The 16,305-nt window shown below is 35.2% G+C and overlaps 1 protein-coding gene across 3 annotated transcripts; it reads left to right on the top strand.

Moving 5' to 3' along the window:
- Window positions 1-1,123: 1,123 nt before the first annotated feature.
- On the top strand, window positions 1,124-16,159 carry LOC100261204 (S-adenosylmethionine carrier 1, chloroplastic/mitochondrial). 3 transcript variants are annotated; one of them, XM_010666768.3, is made up of 13 exons: window positions 1,124-1,390; window positions 1,713-1,796; window positions 5,453-5,535; window positions 6,979-7,055; window positions 9,519-9,609; window positions 10,230-10,283; window positions 10,357-10,452; window positions 10,669-10,758; window positions 11,173-11,224; window positions 13,932-13,993; window positions 14,133-14,213; window positions 15,111-15,217; window positions 15,335-15,478. In XM_010666768.3, the coding sequence occupies exons 1-13, from the start codon at window positions 1,336-1,338 to the stop codon at window positions 15,417-15,419; spliced, it is 1,017 nt and encodes a 338-aa protein (XP_010665070.1). In that variant the 5' UTR covers window positions 1,124-1,335; the 3' UTR covers window positions 15,420-15,478. The 3 variants fall into 3 exon arrangements, with proteins under 3 accessions (XP_010665070.1, XP_019071743.1, XP_019071744.1); XM_019216198.2 differs by lacking the exon at window positions 1,124-1,390 and adding an exon at window positions 1,403-1,521; XM_019216199.2 differs by lacking the exons at window positions 1,124-1,390; window positions 15,335-15,478 and adding exons at window positions 1,404-1,521; window positions 15,947-16,159.
- The last annotated feature ends 146 nt before the right edge of the window (window positions 16,160-16,305 follow it).

Here is a 16,305-nt window from a genome sequence, read left to right on the forward strand (position 1 = left end):
CCCAAGAAATTTAAATCACCATAAAAGGATTTTGCAATAGAAAAATGGATGAACAGGTCCAAAGAGATAAAGAGATTAACATACTTATGATAAATAGTTTTCTTAGGCTTCTCCATATTGTCATTTATGGAAAAGAAGAATGACCATGGCGATGGTAAGGGGATCAGAAGGTTAGAGATTAGAGTTTCGGTGTGGTTTTCTTGTTTTAATATTTTCCTATTCTTTTTTCACAATCCATGCAAGTAAACATCAAATTATGTTTTATTTTGTTTTTCTCATATTTTATGTACATAACGAGTAATAGGAAAAAAGTCATTTGTAGGGTAAAACTATACTTTAATAAATTGAGTCCTTGGTGGGAATTCAAAAACTTGGTGGCACCACTAGCTCATCCTATTTGGTAATTTTCCCAAAGATCCATGCATTTCCGTCGTACCTATACCATGGCTTCTATACCAAAGCATAATTTTGTTGCATTAACATTATACACATAGCGATTTACTATTATGAATGTTTTTTATAATAAAGCCTATGTTCTTTATGAATTAAAAGAAAAAAAAAATTCATAATGACACATACTTATAGAATATTAATAATATGGATAAATATTAACAATAGATATAATATTAATAATAATATGAATATAATCCTAATACCATAAATAATAATATTAATAGTAGCATTAATATTTAATAATAATAATTCTAAAAAAATTATTTTTATTGAAAATTATTTTCTATTCTAAGAAAACTAAAACCCATTTTCAAGAAGAATTTCCAAGTAGGGTTTTAGTGACCAAAATTGATTGACACCCCTTATTTTTATAGATTTTTTTTATTTAAATTTTTTAACGCACATAGTAGTGCAAAACCCTATAACTATTTACTTAAAATTGTTAGATTATTAAGAGCCAATCTTGATGATTAAAAAAATAAATTAATACCTTCCAGTTTATTTAATTCTATTGACATTTTTCATGGAAGTTTTTTGCCTTTTATTTATTTATTTATTTATTTTATTATTATTTTTTTAAGAAATTTAGAATTTAAAAATTTTAAATTTGCTTTGATTAAAAACAGAGGAAGAAGCAAGGAAAAAAAACACGCGCGCACGCCCAACTAGACGACGACTAGGCCGGGCTCAGTCGCTCAGTTCGCTGGGGCCTGGAGGCTTTCGTCCACTTGAGTCCCAAACATGGAAAAGGTTTTAAGCTTCATAATTTGTCTATATTTTCTTTTTCTTCCGTTTCTCCGCAGCCAAACAGCGCAGCTTGTAGCTCTAAATTGAAGAAAAGGCATTACATTTGTATGGAGCCCTGAGAATCATTGCACCTCGATGGGTCATCCGATGCCGGCAGTGAGCGCGAAGAGCACTCCAACATTTCCGCCTGGTAACCCATTTTCAGTGCTCCACTGTCATGCTCCTCTTGGGCAGCAGAGAAAATGGAAGAAAACGAAAGAAATATTTCTGAATTTTTTGTTGTTTGTTTCATTGGGCTCAGTTGTGTGGATCTTATGTCTGGTCGATCTCTAATTCAAATTTAATTTATTTTCTTTATGCACATTTTCTCATCAACCCAACATGAATAATGTTTGATTCTGGTTCCCTATTTCAAACATCATATAGTATTTTAACTGTCTCGCTCTAGGAACATTATTTGTCTTAACTATGTTTTTCTTAGCTATTGCTTACAAGTGATGCTATATCAACAGATGTTCTGAAGTGTAGTTCTCAAAGGGAGCAAAAGAAGTCGTTTAAAGAAGACAAGCCATTCAGTTTTTTACATGTTTTCTGGGGTAAGCTCTACGAATATTTTCAAGTGAAATCTAGGCTTTATTATCATGCCAATTATTAGTTCAACTACAGTTTCTCATAAGTCAGATCAATGAAAAAGGCATTACTTTGAGTTATTTGAAGTTGAACCTTGCATAGAATGATGTAGAAATACGATTACTATGGTTAAATGGTTTCACTAGTAATGATGCCAGAGCATGATATTGCTCAAACAAAAGAACTTTTATGTGTCTCTTCTATCAAAAAATTATATTATTGAAAAGTTGATGTTTTTATGATAAACTGCAATGAGGTACAAAGCAGAGAAAGCTGTTGGAACTTCTAGATAGTTAATAAGGATATTTGCCCAATCTTTCTATGCTATTGTTGAAATAGGGAGGTGGTACTGCAATACTTGGCTCTTAGTTCTGGGTCTTTTCATTTGGAATAATTTCAGTTATCGGAAGGTTTGATCTTACCATGCTAGATGTTCTTTTGTTGGTTTGCAGCCACCAGCAAACTTGTCTTTATTACCTGTTCAAGACTTCACAATTTTTTTGACTATCATGGTAGGGTTGTTGCCAGTTAATGAATTCATTATGTGCCTATATCTGGAAGAACAAGTAGACCTATTGTTTTTGTTCATCATCCGTTTGTTTCTGATATTTGATCAAATTCTTTGCACATCTCTTAAGTATCATCCTCATCCTCAGCTCTTGGACGATCATTTGTTGGGTTTACTGTATTAACGTGTTTTGGCCCTAAAGGAAAGATGTTGCGAAACCTAACTTCCTAACTCCCTTTGCTAGCATTTAGAGGCTGTGGAAAGAAAGAGATGTTAGAGCTTTGAGAGAAGAGAACAGAGAGAGAGACACAGAGAGAGAGAGAGAGAGAGAGAGAGAGAGAGAGAAAGAGTTAATGTCGGTGAGGTGGGGGATACAAAAAAATACCAACTCTAAACATTTTGAGTGTCTTCTTTTTTTAATTTGTTTGAGTCGTTTGCAAAAGGTTCCAGTTACATTTATTGTTTGAGATTTGGGCCTTTTTTGTTGTGTGCCTATGACCTCTTTACTTTCTATATATTTTCATAAATCTTTAAATTAGTTGCTGCTGTATATTTTTTTTCTAGGATGGAAAAGATATTTCTTTGAGCCTAAGTCCCAATAGTTTTGATAGTCTCATACTCATAGGTTGCAAATCAAAGCCTGGATTTGAATACTTCAGCAATCACACATTTCACCAAGGAAGTAGCAAGTACATAACTTAAATGTTTTTAAGCAAATATAATGTATAAGAGACACTTAATACCTTGAAACATCAGATCTAAACCAAGTTGCCAAATTGCCAAATCAAATTTCTCACCTCTTATTTGCAGATGCCACTCTTCTTTTTTGTGATCCTTGTCCAAACCAGCTCACTTATTTAGCATGGGTGTTGCTTTGGTTTGAGGTTCTATCAGGTTTAAAGATTAACTTGAGCTAGAGTGAGCTTATTCCAATAGGGGATGTCCCTAATGTGGAGTTAGCTTTGGTGATGGGCTGTGGTAAAGGAAAATTGCCTGCTACATACTTAGGCCTACGTCTTGGTGCTCTCTTTAAGGCTAGAATTGTTTGGGATGTGGTGGAGGAAAGGATTTTCAAAAGATCGGCTTTTTGGAAAAGGCAATAACTCTCAAAAGGAGGAAGAATCACTTTGTTGCATAGTACTTTGTGTAGCTTTCCAATGTACTTCTTGGCCCTATTCATTATTCCTAAGTCGGTGGCTAATAGATTGGAGAAAATCCAAAGGGATTTCCTTTGGAATTTGGAAAGGAGGATCTTTGGAAAAAAACCTCATCTTGTGAATTGGTTCAATGATTTGCAACGATAAAAAAAAGAGGGGGTCTTGGTATTAAGGATTTATCCACTATCAATAAAGCTCTTTTGGGTAAATGGTGTTGAAGATTTATCTCAGAAAGGGATATGTTGTGGAGAAAACTAATAGTGGGAAAGTTTGGTGAAGAACCGGGAGGTTGGTGCTCCAAGGAAGGGAGAGAAGGCCATGGTGTTGGCTTGTGGAAGTGTACAAAAAAGGATGGGGAACTTTTAAAGCCAAAACAAGATTTGAGGTGGGCCATTGAAGAAGAATCAAATTTTGGCATGACATGTGGTGTGATGATATACCTTTGAAGGATTCTTTTCCTTCTTTATTCACTTTTTCTATTGCTAAGGAGGCATGGACGGATGACTTTTAGGAGGTAGATGAAGGGATGGTCACTTGAAACCTTTGCTTCTCACGAAACTTTCATAATTGGGAGTTGGATGTTGTACATAATTTTTTTCTAAACCTTAATGAGTTTTGTAGATTTAGAGGAGAGGAGGATAAAATGGTTTGGAAAGCTAGCAAGAATGGGGTGTTCTCTATGAGGTCTTTCTACGATGCATTGGAAGAGGGGGGCTGAAGTGACATTCCCTTCAAAGATAATATGATGGGGTTCATGGGTTCCCCACCAAAGTTAGTTTTTTGCTTGGGAGGTGACTTGGGGCTGGATCCTAACTATGGACTAATTCAAGAGGAGAGGATGGGTTTTGGCAGGTTTTTGTTGTATGTGCAAATGTAGATGAATCGGTAGACCATCTTCTCATCCATTGTGGGATAGCTAGAGAGTTATGACACTTGCTCTTCTCCTTCTTTGGCATTTTGTGAGTTCTTCTTTTTTCTGTTAAGGATTTGTTAGAGGGATGACATGGTAACTTTGTGGGTAGGTAAAGAAGGAAGGTTTGGAGAACAATCCTTCTTTGCTTTTTATGGACAATTTGGAAGAAGCGAAATCAAAGAAATTTTGAAGGGGAGCAATGTACTATTCAAGCTCTCAAGGATTCTCTCATAACTAATCTGTTTATGTGTTCTCGAGGGTTCCTCTTAGGAGACGAGCATGAAGACCCATCTTCTTTGTTAGATTTTATAGAATGGGTTGACTCTTTTTCTTGAAGTGGAGTGGTAGCTACTATAACTGTTTTTTTTGTTTCTCACTTGTATACTTCCAATATACTGTGTTTACTACTTTAGTATGGCACCCTTTATATATTTATTAATATATACTCTCTTATTTGCCTATAAAAAAAATCATCATCATCATCATCATCATCATCATCATCATCATTATTATTCGCTGCCGCTGCTATAGATATAGGGTGATCAAGGTTTTTAGAGTCTCCAATTGGTCTGTTTCTTCTACAGAACTTAAACATTTAAACCCCAGATTAGATTGCTTTCGTAAATCACTAGCCTGTCAAGTATTTTGTACATCAGGTTGTGAATTCTATCATACTGTCCACATGCAACCTATGTTTTGGTATAAAAAGGAAAAGTGGAACATAAATTTTGACACCTGTCTTCCCTCCCCCTTTCTTTTTCTTGTAACTTTGTTTTTGATAATGTTTTGTTTATGGCTGCCAGGAAATTTTTTTTCCTCAGTTTTGTCTTTTTAAATTTTGAATGAATCATCTTCTGGTTCCAGCCATTAACTTTCAGATTGGCTGGTTTCAGCTCTGTTTTTTAAAATTGTGGTTTTTTCTGAGCACAAGGCCTTGTTTTTTATTTTTTATTTTTATTTTCTTTGCCAAATTTCATCTTATGACAAAATCACGTCCTTGCTTAATATCTTATGCTTCTAATGTTTTGTTATGGGTTTTTGCAGAGGGTCTTGTAGCTGGAGGTATTGCTGGTGTTGTTGTTGAAGCAGCTTTATATCCAATTGATACAATAAAAACTAGACTTCAGGCTGGTTAACTAAACTGAATACTATTCTTAATCATAGTATGCTTTATATTGCCAATCCTAGCATTCTCTATGTTCATTTCAGACTGAATTTAAATCTAAAAAGAATTGCATTCATCATGAAACATAATATTTTCTTTTACAGAACAGATAAGCATGATCACTCCTTTACTGAGTTTCATTAGTAGTGGCAGCCAGATGTTAATATGCCATTATCTTCTTATTTTTTCTTTTTTATTATATGTGTGTGTGTGTCTGTCTGTCTCTCTATATATATATTGGCATATTGTAAAATATAACAACAATAGATCTATACACGTAAAAACCTGCTAGGGTAGCCCAGTTGGTTAGGGCGAACACTGAGAAGTGTAGTCCCAATAAGTGACATATGGTATTGGGTTTGAATCCTGCCACTAATGATACCTTGAATTTACCCGGTGTTGGTTGTTGTGGGGCAGTCAGCACCCCGAGGCTTGGGTCCCTATGAAGAGTCCTAAGGTCTTGGCCATAGAAGGTTTATCAGGGAAAAAAAAAAAAAAGACCTATACACATAAAAATATGAAATCTGCCCTTGAGGGTTGGCTCAAGTGGTAAAGGGTTGAGGTGGGTTTGTGGTTCAAGTCCCAATGAGAACAAAAGAAGAAAAAAAAATTGCTTATCAAAAATGAAAAAAGAAAAAAAGAAAATACGAAACACCCTAAAAGTAAGATAAAAAATAAATGAAGAGTTTTTAAGGAATCCTCAGGAGTAATTCTGATGCATTTTATTTGGCATGGGTCATTAGACATGGGTCTGCCAGGATTTCTCTGCATCAGTCTGAAGATGTTCTGCAAGCTCTATCTGCATAATATGTGTGTGTGTGTATTTGACTGAAAAATAGAGAACTGGCACCAAAAAGAAAGAAAAGGGGAGCAAATAATGATGAGCTATTGCTAAAAGAAAGGGAAAATACAAGGTTGATACCTGCCCTTAAATACATCATTACTGAAGCCCCAACTAAACCATACACTAGAGACAAATATACCGCTTTCTGTGGAAAAAGAGTGCATACTGCCTCCAATTTTTGACCACACAGTTCTACAAACTGCAATACTTACTGCTAAGAAGTATTGTTGCTTCCTATTTTGGATGATGTAAAGTTTATATTCAACAACTGAGTCTATCCTATCCTATACATTGGAAATAAGATCTTGTTAGCTTTATAAATAATTGAGCCTTCACTTCATTGATATGAGTTTGATCTTTCATCAGATGGGAGGTTGCACCAATGCTTTTAATGGGTCCCTCTCAGGCCTTTTTGTTCCTTCATTTTTTTTTTTTCCAATCAAGCTCACTTCAATATTTCTAATAGTCATTGACATAATCATGAAAATGGTGAAAACCTGTTCATGTTTCATCATCCAACACTTCAATTTCTGAAACTTGTGATGCTATTTCTCATGTTAGGCTGCTCATGGTGGAGGAAAAATTGTATTGAAGGGTCTCTATTCTGGATTGGCAGGAAATCTTGCTGGTGTCTTACCGTACGTACTGACATGCCTTTCCTCATCTTTGTTGATTCATTACCAGCTCATTGTTTCTTTGCAAGCTCATTGTTTCAATGTGGCTTGAGTGTTATGCTTGTTATCCAGTTCTGTATGCTTTTTACATGATCTTCAGTCAGTCTTCAAGTTTAAGCTCAAAGCTGATCAATACTTTGCACTCATGATAAATTCACCCCCAACTGAGTGCTATATTTGGTCAACTTTGAGTTGTATAACCACAAATGAAAATCTTAGAGAAAGTCAAAGTGGATCCTTGTGTCCAGCAGGGATATCGAGTGTTCAGCATGATCTCAAACAAAAGGAAATGGGACAGTGTGTACCAAATGTTGTATCATACCATGGGTGCTTTCAGCAAAAGGAGGTAACATTTGGAAGGTCCTTTTAACATAGATTGGAGCACTAAACATCCCCAAGAACTCTAGACTCTTCCTATTCTTCACCCACATCATTGAAAGACCATATCACAAGGTAAGAGATGTTGAAAGACAATAAATATCATAATGCCCTTGGGAATGTTTAAACACTATATTTGTTAGCTTAAGCCCCACTAGCAATGATAAGGACTGGAAAAGAGCTAAAGCTTCCACTTATGAAGGTTGTATGCTAATAAATCCCTAACATGCAGAGAGAACTGGTCTGCTATGATTTGTGATCAATGAAACATTTCCCAATGATTGTCATGCAAATTCAAGCTCTTGTATTGGCAATCAGTCAAGTAACTATCAAAAGTTTCAAGTACTAATTTTATAGTCTGCCTATCTACAATGAGTTGCTTTCTTAATGTACTTTTAGAATCTAGAATCAGCTGCAGGAAATGACTCAAATGTCTTCTTCATTGCTTGAGTGCCTTCAACAATATTAAGTACATGCTTAATTTTCCCCTTTTAGTAACTCCCAGACCAACTTAACTTGTGGATGTTTGAAAACTGTAGAAACTCTAGTCATTGTTGGAAATCTTTTTCCTTGGTGTCTTAATACTGAGATGGTTATCAGAGACTTCTTTCTTGTAACAATATGATTTAGTATTATCTTTTCATTTTTATATTAGTTATAGGACAAATTCTTTGTAAATGGCTTCATGGATTGGTAAGTACAAAGAAGGATGAGAAATCTGTTCCCTTATTAGCAAAAGTATAAAAAGACTATCTACTCTAGTAGTTAAAGGTAATTGCATATCTGTGTTAACAACTACAATTTAATGCTTGGGTCGGTAGAAAATTTCCTACAAAAGAGATCAGATTTTTGGCTTCCTGCTTTGCTAAAATATTCACCATTTGATTAGCTAAACAAGGAACCCAAAGAAAGGAGCACCCCAACTTTGAATAAAAAATTTGGCCAAGCCACCTATTGAACTTTCATGAACCTCTTTCTTCCTATTCATCCAACATAGGATCATCGTAGAATCTTTCTCTACTAGAAGATTGGATAGACCTTTACCTTTGGCTAGCTTTAGGCCCCCCAATAAGGCTAGAATCTTCACATTAATGACTTTGTGAGCATTCCTCCAATTCTTTGTTGTCCTAGGTTACCCAAAAAGCACCCATCGAAATTCAATTTGAAGCAAGCCACCAGAGGAGGAGTCCATGTTGGGAGTATCTCCTCAAAAAGATTTGCATTCTAGGTTCCAATCTAGCATCGTAATGGTCAAAGGGGTGCTTGCTAATGTTGCACTAGACAAGGCCTAGAGAGAAGAAATAGAATGAATCCCACATTTCTTACAAAGTCCTCCATCTATCCTGAAAAATCCTCACTTTTTTACAAAGTCCTTCCAATAAGTCCGAGTTAGTGTGAGACTAGCACAATTTGCTACAATGGTTTACCCCTAGGAAAAGATGGCTTTGGAGATTAATCTTCATTAGGTTTTCAAGAATATCAGAGAATTTCGACTACATACATTTTTCCTTCAGGGTACAAATCTTTATTTCAGTATAAACCTTAACAGAATTTAGATCTTCAAAAATTTCATCAAAATACTTTTTAAAATTTTTTTCTATGACAATGCTTTTCCTCTTTGCAGGATGCACTGGTAGTGAATTTTTGATCACCTTCATGCACTGTTTTCTTTCTGCAGAGAGAGGAAATGCGTGTGATATTTAATCTTTTACTAATTCATTGGATTGAGATGCCATGTTGATCTTTTGACCTAAATCATCATTTAGGTCTATTGCTGCTCCATATTTTGCTTCACCCTCTCCATTTGTTTTTGGTATTATTTATGTACCACTATGGCCCTGGAAAGGGTGGATGTGGCAAAAGTGGAGCAGGTATAAACCCATCCAAAAGTATTCTACTTATTGTTGTTGATTTCCATGAATTTATTGATTATTGTTAGAGCATCCCTTTTTCCCCCTTTTCAAACTTCTTTGTTGCATTCAAGTAGACCTAAGTGCTCAAATTTTCTCATTGGTGCATGTTTCTGACAAACTTTTCTATTATTCACAGGGCCTCTGCGATATTTGTTGGTGTATATGAACCTACAAAGCAGAAACTGCTGAAGACCATCCCTGAAAACCTTAGTGCTTTTGCTCATTTGGTAAGTTTAGTAACTAAGCAGGTGTCAACCTGTAAGCTTCATATTGCTAGACTATTCTTGGCAAAAGCTTCTTTATTAATCTGACAGAAACCACATTTTTAAAGTCTAAAATGAGAGTTTCTTGTGCTGTTATTTTAAGTGTCAGCTGGAAGGGAAAGAATTGTCTTTTTCTACGGTGCATTTCTTTTTCGATTTTTATTCTTTCTCATTAGGATGCTGGACCAATTATTCTTTCGTCACCCAGGATGCTTAAATGATTGCATGAATTCTTGGGTGGTCTGATTTAGTCTGTCCATCCACTAGTCAGTAAGATGTAACTTTACCGACAACAAAAGCATAATTGAAATTCAAGCTTTTGCTTTTCCTTGATCTGTGGTCAATTTATTGCTCTACTTTTTGATTAGTGGTTTCATTAACCTTTTGAAAATGATTTGAGGGCTAATACTTTTCCTTCTCAAACTACTCCCTTGACTGTTCTTGGTACTTGAGCTTTATATTTGGGCCTGTAGTGTGGTCCAAAACTGTTTCATCTTTCTTTTACAGCAGACAAAACTTCCAGTTACACTGTGCTGGATAAAACTTTTGTTATCTTAAGTTTTTAAACTTCAGATTTCATTCAGACTGCAGGTGCTGTTGGCGGGGCTGCATCTTCTCTTGTTCGTGTGCCAACAGAGGTTTTGAACTTTTCTTCAATCCTATTCTTTCTTCTTATAATCTTGAGCCTCTTATCATTTCAACACCTCCCAGGTTGTTAAGCAAAGAATGCAGACTGGGCAATTTGCTTCTGCAACTGATGCTGTTCAACTTATTGTTGCCAAGGAGGGGTTTAAAGGTCTCTATGCGGTAAGTAATTCTTTCCTCATTTGAAGATTTACAATCCAAGTCCTTCAGTTTTGTGACTGGGTTCAGACATGATATATATATTAAGGAGGAAAGACCATCTCTTTCTTCAATGGCTATTTCGATGAGATTATTCATGAATGCAGTATATTTCTGTAGTTCATGTATTATTATTGGTGCATTCATCTTGATTATTTTTTATTTTTTGGGAGATTGCAGGGATATGGATCCTTTTTATTGCGAGATTTACCTTTTGATGCTCTCCAGTTTTGCATCTATGAGCAGCTACGGATAGGGTATAAGCTAGCGGTGAGCTTGCTTTAGTTATTATTTGACATGTACACATAAAGTGCACATGGGTTGAGGATTTCCATTTGTGCAAAAGAATAAAACTAAAACACCAGAAAAAGTAGTGAAATTCAGTCCCTTTACAGAATCATCACACCCCATTGCCATATAACAGAGAAAGGCTTATACCTTAAAGGCTCATTCTCATTGGAGCAAGATGCTGCTGAAAAATTGCCTGTAAATTCTTTGAGTGACTTCATTTTCTTTATTTTCAGTGCATGATTATTTATATTGGGTGTGATGGATGACTAAATAAAGATACTAGTGTTAGAAAAAAATATTAGAAGCCTCCAACCTCTGCTGCACATTTGATATATCTGTAATAATTGTGATTGTGAAGTTGTGCAGGATTGATTGCGTTTACCTTCTCTGCAGGCACAGAGGGACTTGAATGATCCTGAGAATGCTATGATTGGTGCTTTTTCTGGTAACTGAATATCCTGAACAAATTCAGTATCATTTATATCAGGGTTGGGTTTTTTAGGGTCTATTTAGGAATGTTTCTGAAAACAGTTTTCAAAAAACAGTTTTTGAGAACAATTTTAAAACAATTTTATAGTATTTTATAAAACAATTTGGAATGTTCTTAACCTGTTTTCTACATTTTCAAATATTTTTTTAAAATAACTTCTATATATAGTACTTTATTTTCAATCATTCTCCATATTTCTACAATTATTTTTTTAAAATAGCTCATAGAAAACAATTAAAATATGTTAGTAGAAAACACATTGTTTTCAAAACTAGTTCTTAAAGAACTGTTTTTCGTTAAAAATTATCAAACATGTTTTCGAGTCTAGAACAGTGAAGAATTTCTGAACTCCTTTATTGATTTATTCGGTACACACCATACACATATATATACACAAATGACTGAATAAGAAAATATCTATCTAGCTTGATTCTCTCCTAAAAAATAGGAAACTGAATCCTAAGGAAATATCCTAAATGATCTCTCCTTTTTTATTTCTAAAATACTTTTCTAAATTAAAACCCTAACTTTGAATGCCGAATTTCAATAAACAGTTTTATGTTTTTTAGAGCAGTCCTCAAACAGGCTCTTAGATTGTTATGTCTATCTTGAATATGTAGTTTTTTCTTCATTTCAGACTTTGTTGATAAATTTCTTAATGTTTATTTTACTGAAATATTGTTTACTACAAAGTAGCTCTTGTACATGGTTTCATATAACTCCTAATACATTTTTTGTTCACAAGGAACATGATAACAGGAACGGTACAATTCTTAAAAGGCTTGACATGCCTCTAGATCCCCTTTGTGTGGTTTCTCCAAGTTGCCTATCATGGCACAGGACAGTAGGTCTTTTTTGTATGAAAACATATCAACTGATTGAACCTGTACAGTACATGCTTTCAACAATAACATAAACTACCATTTCTATCACAAAAGTAAATACTCCATCAACTGTCATTGTAAAATCCTTTTCCCTGATTTTGTTTTCAACGGAAATGAGTGAAACCGAAATTTTGTTTGGTGCTTGAGAAAGATTGATCCTGTAAAAAACTCAAGAACATAAGTAATTTTGGCCATGTCAGTCTTCAGTGGCAGAGCCAGAAAATAAATTGAGGGTGGGCAAGAATGATAATTTATTACAGGGGGGGGCAAAAAAGAGGCTAAGTTCCTAGGCCTTGTGTGAATCTGCCACTATAAGTCTTTCCTTTCCATATAATGACAAGAGTGAAGGTGAAGTATGGGCAAGAGGGTCTTGGATGGAGGCCAAAGAAGGCTAATGGGGCGGTTGGAGTAGGGTTTGGAAGGAGATTTGGAAAGAATCAGATTGGTGCTGGGATAACATGATATTCTGAGTCGGGAAGGGCAACAAGATCAGATTTTGGACAGATGTTTGTTGTACTGATACAACGCTGTCCCATTGTTTTCCTCACCTCTTCGGCATGGCTGTCCAAAGGAGCTCAATGATTGAGGAAATGTGGGACCAAAATTCTGGTCAAGGATGTTGGAATCTAAATTTTTTGAGGGACTTCAATGATTGGGAGCTAGATATGGTTGGGGATTTACTCCATATGCTGAGGGGTCATAGGCCTTCTTTTGGAGGAAGATTCAGTCTTTTAGAGGCAAGGAAGAAATGGTTAGTTCAGGGTCAAGGAAGCTTATTGCTTGTTGACCAATTCTAATGATACAGGATTTCTTTCAAGAAGTATTTGGGTGGCTAGGGTGCCAACTAAAGTCACCTTCTTTGCGTGGGAGGCGATGTGGGGGAAGGTGCTTACTTTGGATAGACTTCAAAGAAGAGGGGTGTAACTTCCGAATTGTTGTTTTTTGTGTGGGTGTGAAGAAGAAAATGTAAATCATATCCTTATACATTATATAGTGGTTAGAGCTTTGTGGGATATTGTCCTTGGGTTAGTAGATGTTAAATGGGTCTTTCTAGAAACTGTAAAGGAGGTCTTAATTAGCTAGAGAGGCTCGTTTGTGGGGAAGAAAAGAAAAAAGATTTGGGACTCTATTCCGTTGTGTATTTTTTGGATGGTTTGGAAGGAGAGGAATAGATTAGCCTTTAGGGGGTGTCTGTTGAATATTCAGAAGTTAAAGAATTTTTTTGTCTGTAATTTGTGGAGTTGGGCCAAATTGTATTTAGGTGAGGAGGCTTTCTCCCTTATAGGCTTCCTGGAGTGGGTAGCATCCACTTAAGGGGAGGTGATTCTTTTTGTCTTTGTTTTTTGAGACCCTAGCCGCCTTGTATACACTTTGTATGCTTTGTGGCGTTTCGCCTCTCTATTAATGCATATCCTTTTACTTATAAAAAAAAATATAATGACAAGAGTGGCTTCGTTGTTAATTATTTTTTACCTTTTAGGTTGCCACTTTCCATAAAACTGGCTGGATATACCCTCTCAACACCATGCTAAAACCTTCAATGTATAGCTCACCCAAATTATAATCACAGTGATCATAAACCCCATCCACTGGCAAAACCTTACCCAGTGCTGTGATCTGCATTCCTATTTTCATCTTCTGTTAAAACATATGGGGCCTTGATGTTTTCAAAGTTATGCTAAGAAGTTACTAGGATCGGTAACTCAAATTGTCATTTAATGCATATAATGCATGCTCTGCTTGTATGAGATTCTTCATCAAATCTCCTTTATCTACAGGTGCAATAACAGGAGCTATAACTACTCCTCTTGATGTGATAAAGACTAGATTAATGGTTCAGGTGGTGATGATTTCTTGTCTTCTTCTTTAGTGGAAAACCATTATATGTTCTTCTTCTCTCATCCTTTCTTCTCTCTCTCTCTCTCTCAATTTTTTATATTACTTTTATGCTTTTTAATACATGAAGGATAACCTTGCAGGGATCTGCAAACCAGTACAAAGGGATTTTTGACTGTGTTAGGACTGTCATAAGAGAAGAAGGAACTCCTGCTCTTTTCAAGGTGGGACCATTTCATGTTTACCTTATGAAGAATGAATGTGATTCATAGTGGAGTAGCCATGCTTTTTATTTCTCGTTTCTCTTGTTTGGTTTTAGTATATATATTATGAAAATGCTTGTGAGGAACTTATTTTCTTTAGTAACATGTCAGTGCTGCTCAAACTTTTGGTTGGACAATTAATCATTGTATATGAATGTGTGAGTGCACATGTGCACCTTAACTCATAAATCTTATTGTGTATTGCTTTCCTATTTTTCCATATCTTGTATTATAAGTTTTTTTACTTGATGAAGATAAATTGAGAAAGTAAATATATAGGAATCATGAAGTATAGAGTAATATTTGACCAATTTCATGAAAAATAGCAGAATTTAAAAAGTTAAATTATTTCCAGCCATATTAAAACATTGAACACTAAAATTTTGAAAGTTTAATTGAACAAGATACGAGTTTAATGCATAGATTCATTACAAAATCCATAATATATATATTAAGTAAAAATTTTTATTCACTATCATTTTCAATGTTGACATTCAAATAATTCAATTGACAATTTCCAAATTTCATGCTGAAAGAAAAATAACTTCCCAATTTCATTTCTATTTCTTATCTTTCTAGAAGATTGAAGTAGACCAATTATGTCCTGCCTCAAAGTGCAGCTAAAGAAAGGGTGAATTGAAATAATACCTAGAAAGAGAAGATCCATTCCATTTTTACTTAAATTATTTATGCATGTATTATGGAAGGAAAACCTCAATTAATCTTAATGAGACCTGAAATCAGAAATTGTGTTCCAGTACAGTTATCATTCTGGAACCAATCAATAAAAATTCATGCTGGAACCAGAGTATGGAATGTTTTTTCAACCTCAATTAATCTTGTGGCTGTTTGCTGCAGGGTATCGGGCCAAGAGTACTCTGGATAGGTATTGGAGGTTCAATTTTCTTTGTCATTCTTGAAAGGACAAAGCAGGTGGTTGCCCAAACGCACACTAGGACTGAGAAGTAGGTCTCTTCCAAACAGCATCTTCTCCAGAAAATTCCATGTTTAATTCATATCTTTTATAAAATTTTTTGTTTTAATTGTTGTCTTCACTTTTTACACCTTATACGTTGTAGCAGGAAGACATGGAGTAGATTCCTTCTGAAAGCCATTTTTTGGGTCCTGTTGTGTTTGGATTACACCTGGAATCAATATGAATATTGAGAGCTTTGAGTTAGATTTTTTCTGTTCGAATAAAAAGAAGTGGTTACTTATTATGCTAAGAGTTCTGTTTGCAATTAACAAGTGCTTGCCAAACATTTAGTAGCAATGGCAGTGCCGGTTTTTAGCTGTTTATATTTTAGTTTTCCCATTGAAATCAACCAGTGGATGGATAAACATAATAGGAATGCTAGCAACTAATTTTTAGTGATCTTTGCTACTTTGCCATGTACAAATGTCCTGGCAGAAGGCACAGATTAATAAGGAGTAGTTACTTGATGTGTGGTTTTCTGTTTATGATAAAGTTTTCTCATTGCAATAAACTTATCTTTCCTATGTACACATACAATGTGAGTTCATTTCCAGCTCTCTTATGTTTGATTGCTTACTCTCCCTGTTTCCAATTCTTGCATGCTCTCAGGCATTTTCACAATATCCTCTGGTTTTTCTTCTTTCTTGCAGCATCTCCATGATACAATTTGACTCATGTTAAATTTCATCCTGTTGTAAATTCTCATGGCATTTTGTAGTTTCCAGGAAAGTCCTATTGCAGCAACATTAAGCATATGCAGCTAAATTCCTGGGCGTTTTCCCAATGGTCACTTAAGTGCTACTGAAACCCCCATTTTTTTGGGTCCAGTTCCAGTATTGGTCCTGTTCCAGTACTGAATGGATGCATACCGAAAAGACCTGCCATATTTATATTTATGTCCTATTACTTTGTATCAAGTTTGATTCCACTACTTTCTATCTTGGTTTGGTTCGATGGTTCTTTTGCAGCTTGGTTTCATTGTTTGTATATTCATTCAAAGACCTAAATCTTACTAAGAATTTGCGACTTTTGACATGAAGAGTTTAGTAGGTACCACCTCTGTGGTTTAACGTATTA

The sequence above is a fragment of the Vitis vinifera genome, chromosome 18 (genome assembly GCF_030704535.1).
Source record: "Vitis vinifera cultivar Pinot Noir 40024 chromosome 18, ASM3070453v1".
In the NCBI taxonomy this organism is placed as follows: domain Eukaryota; kingdom Viridiplantae; phylum Streptophyta; class Magnoliopsida; order Vitales; family Vitaceae; genus Vitis; species Vitis vinifera.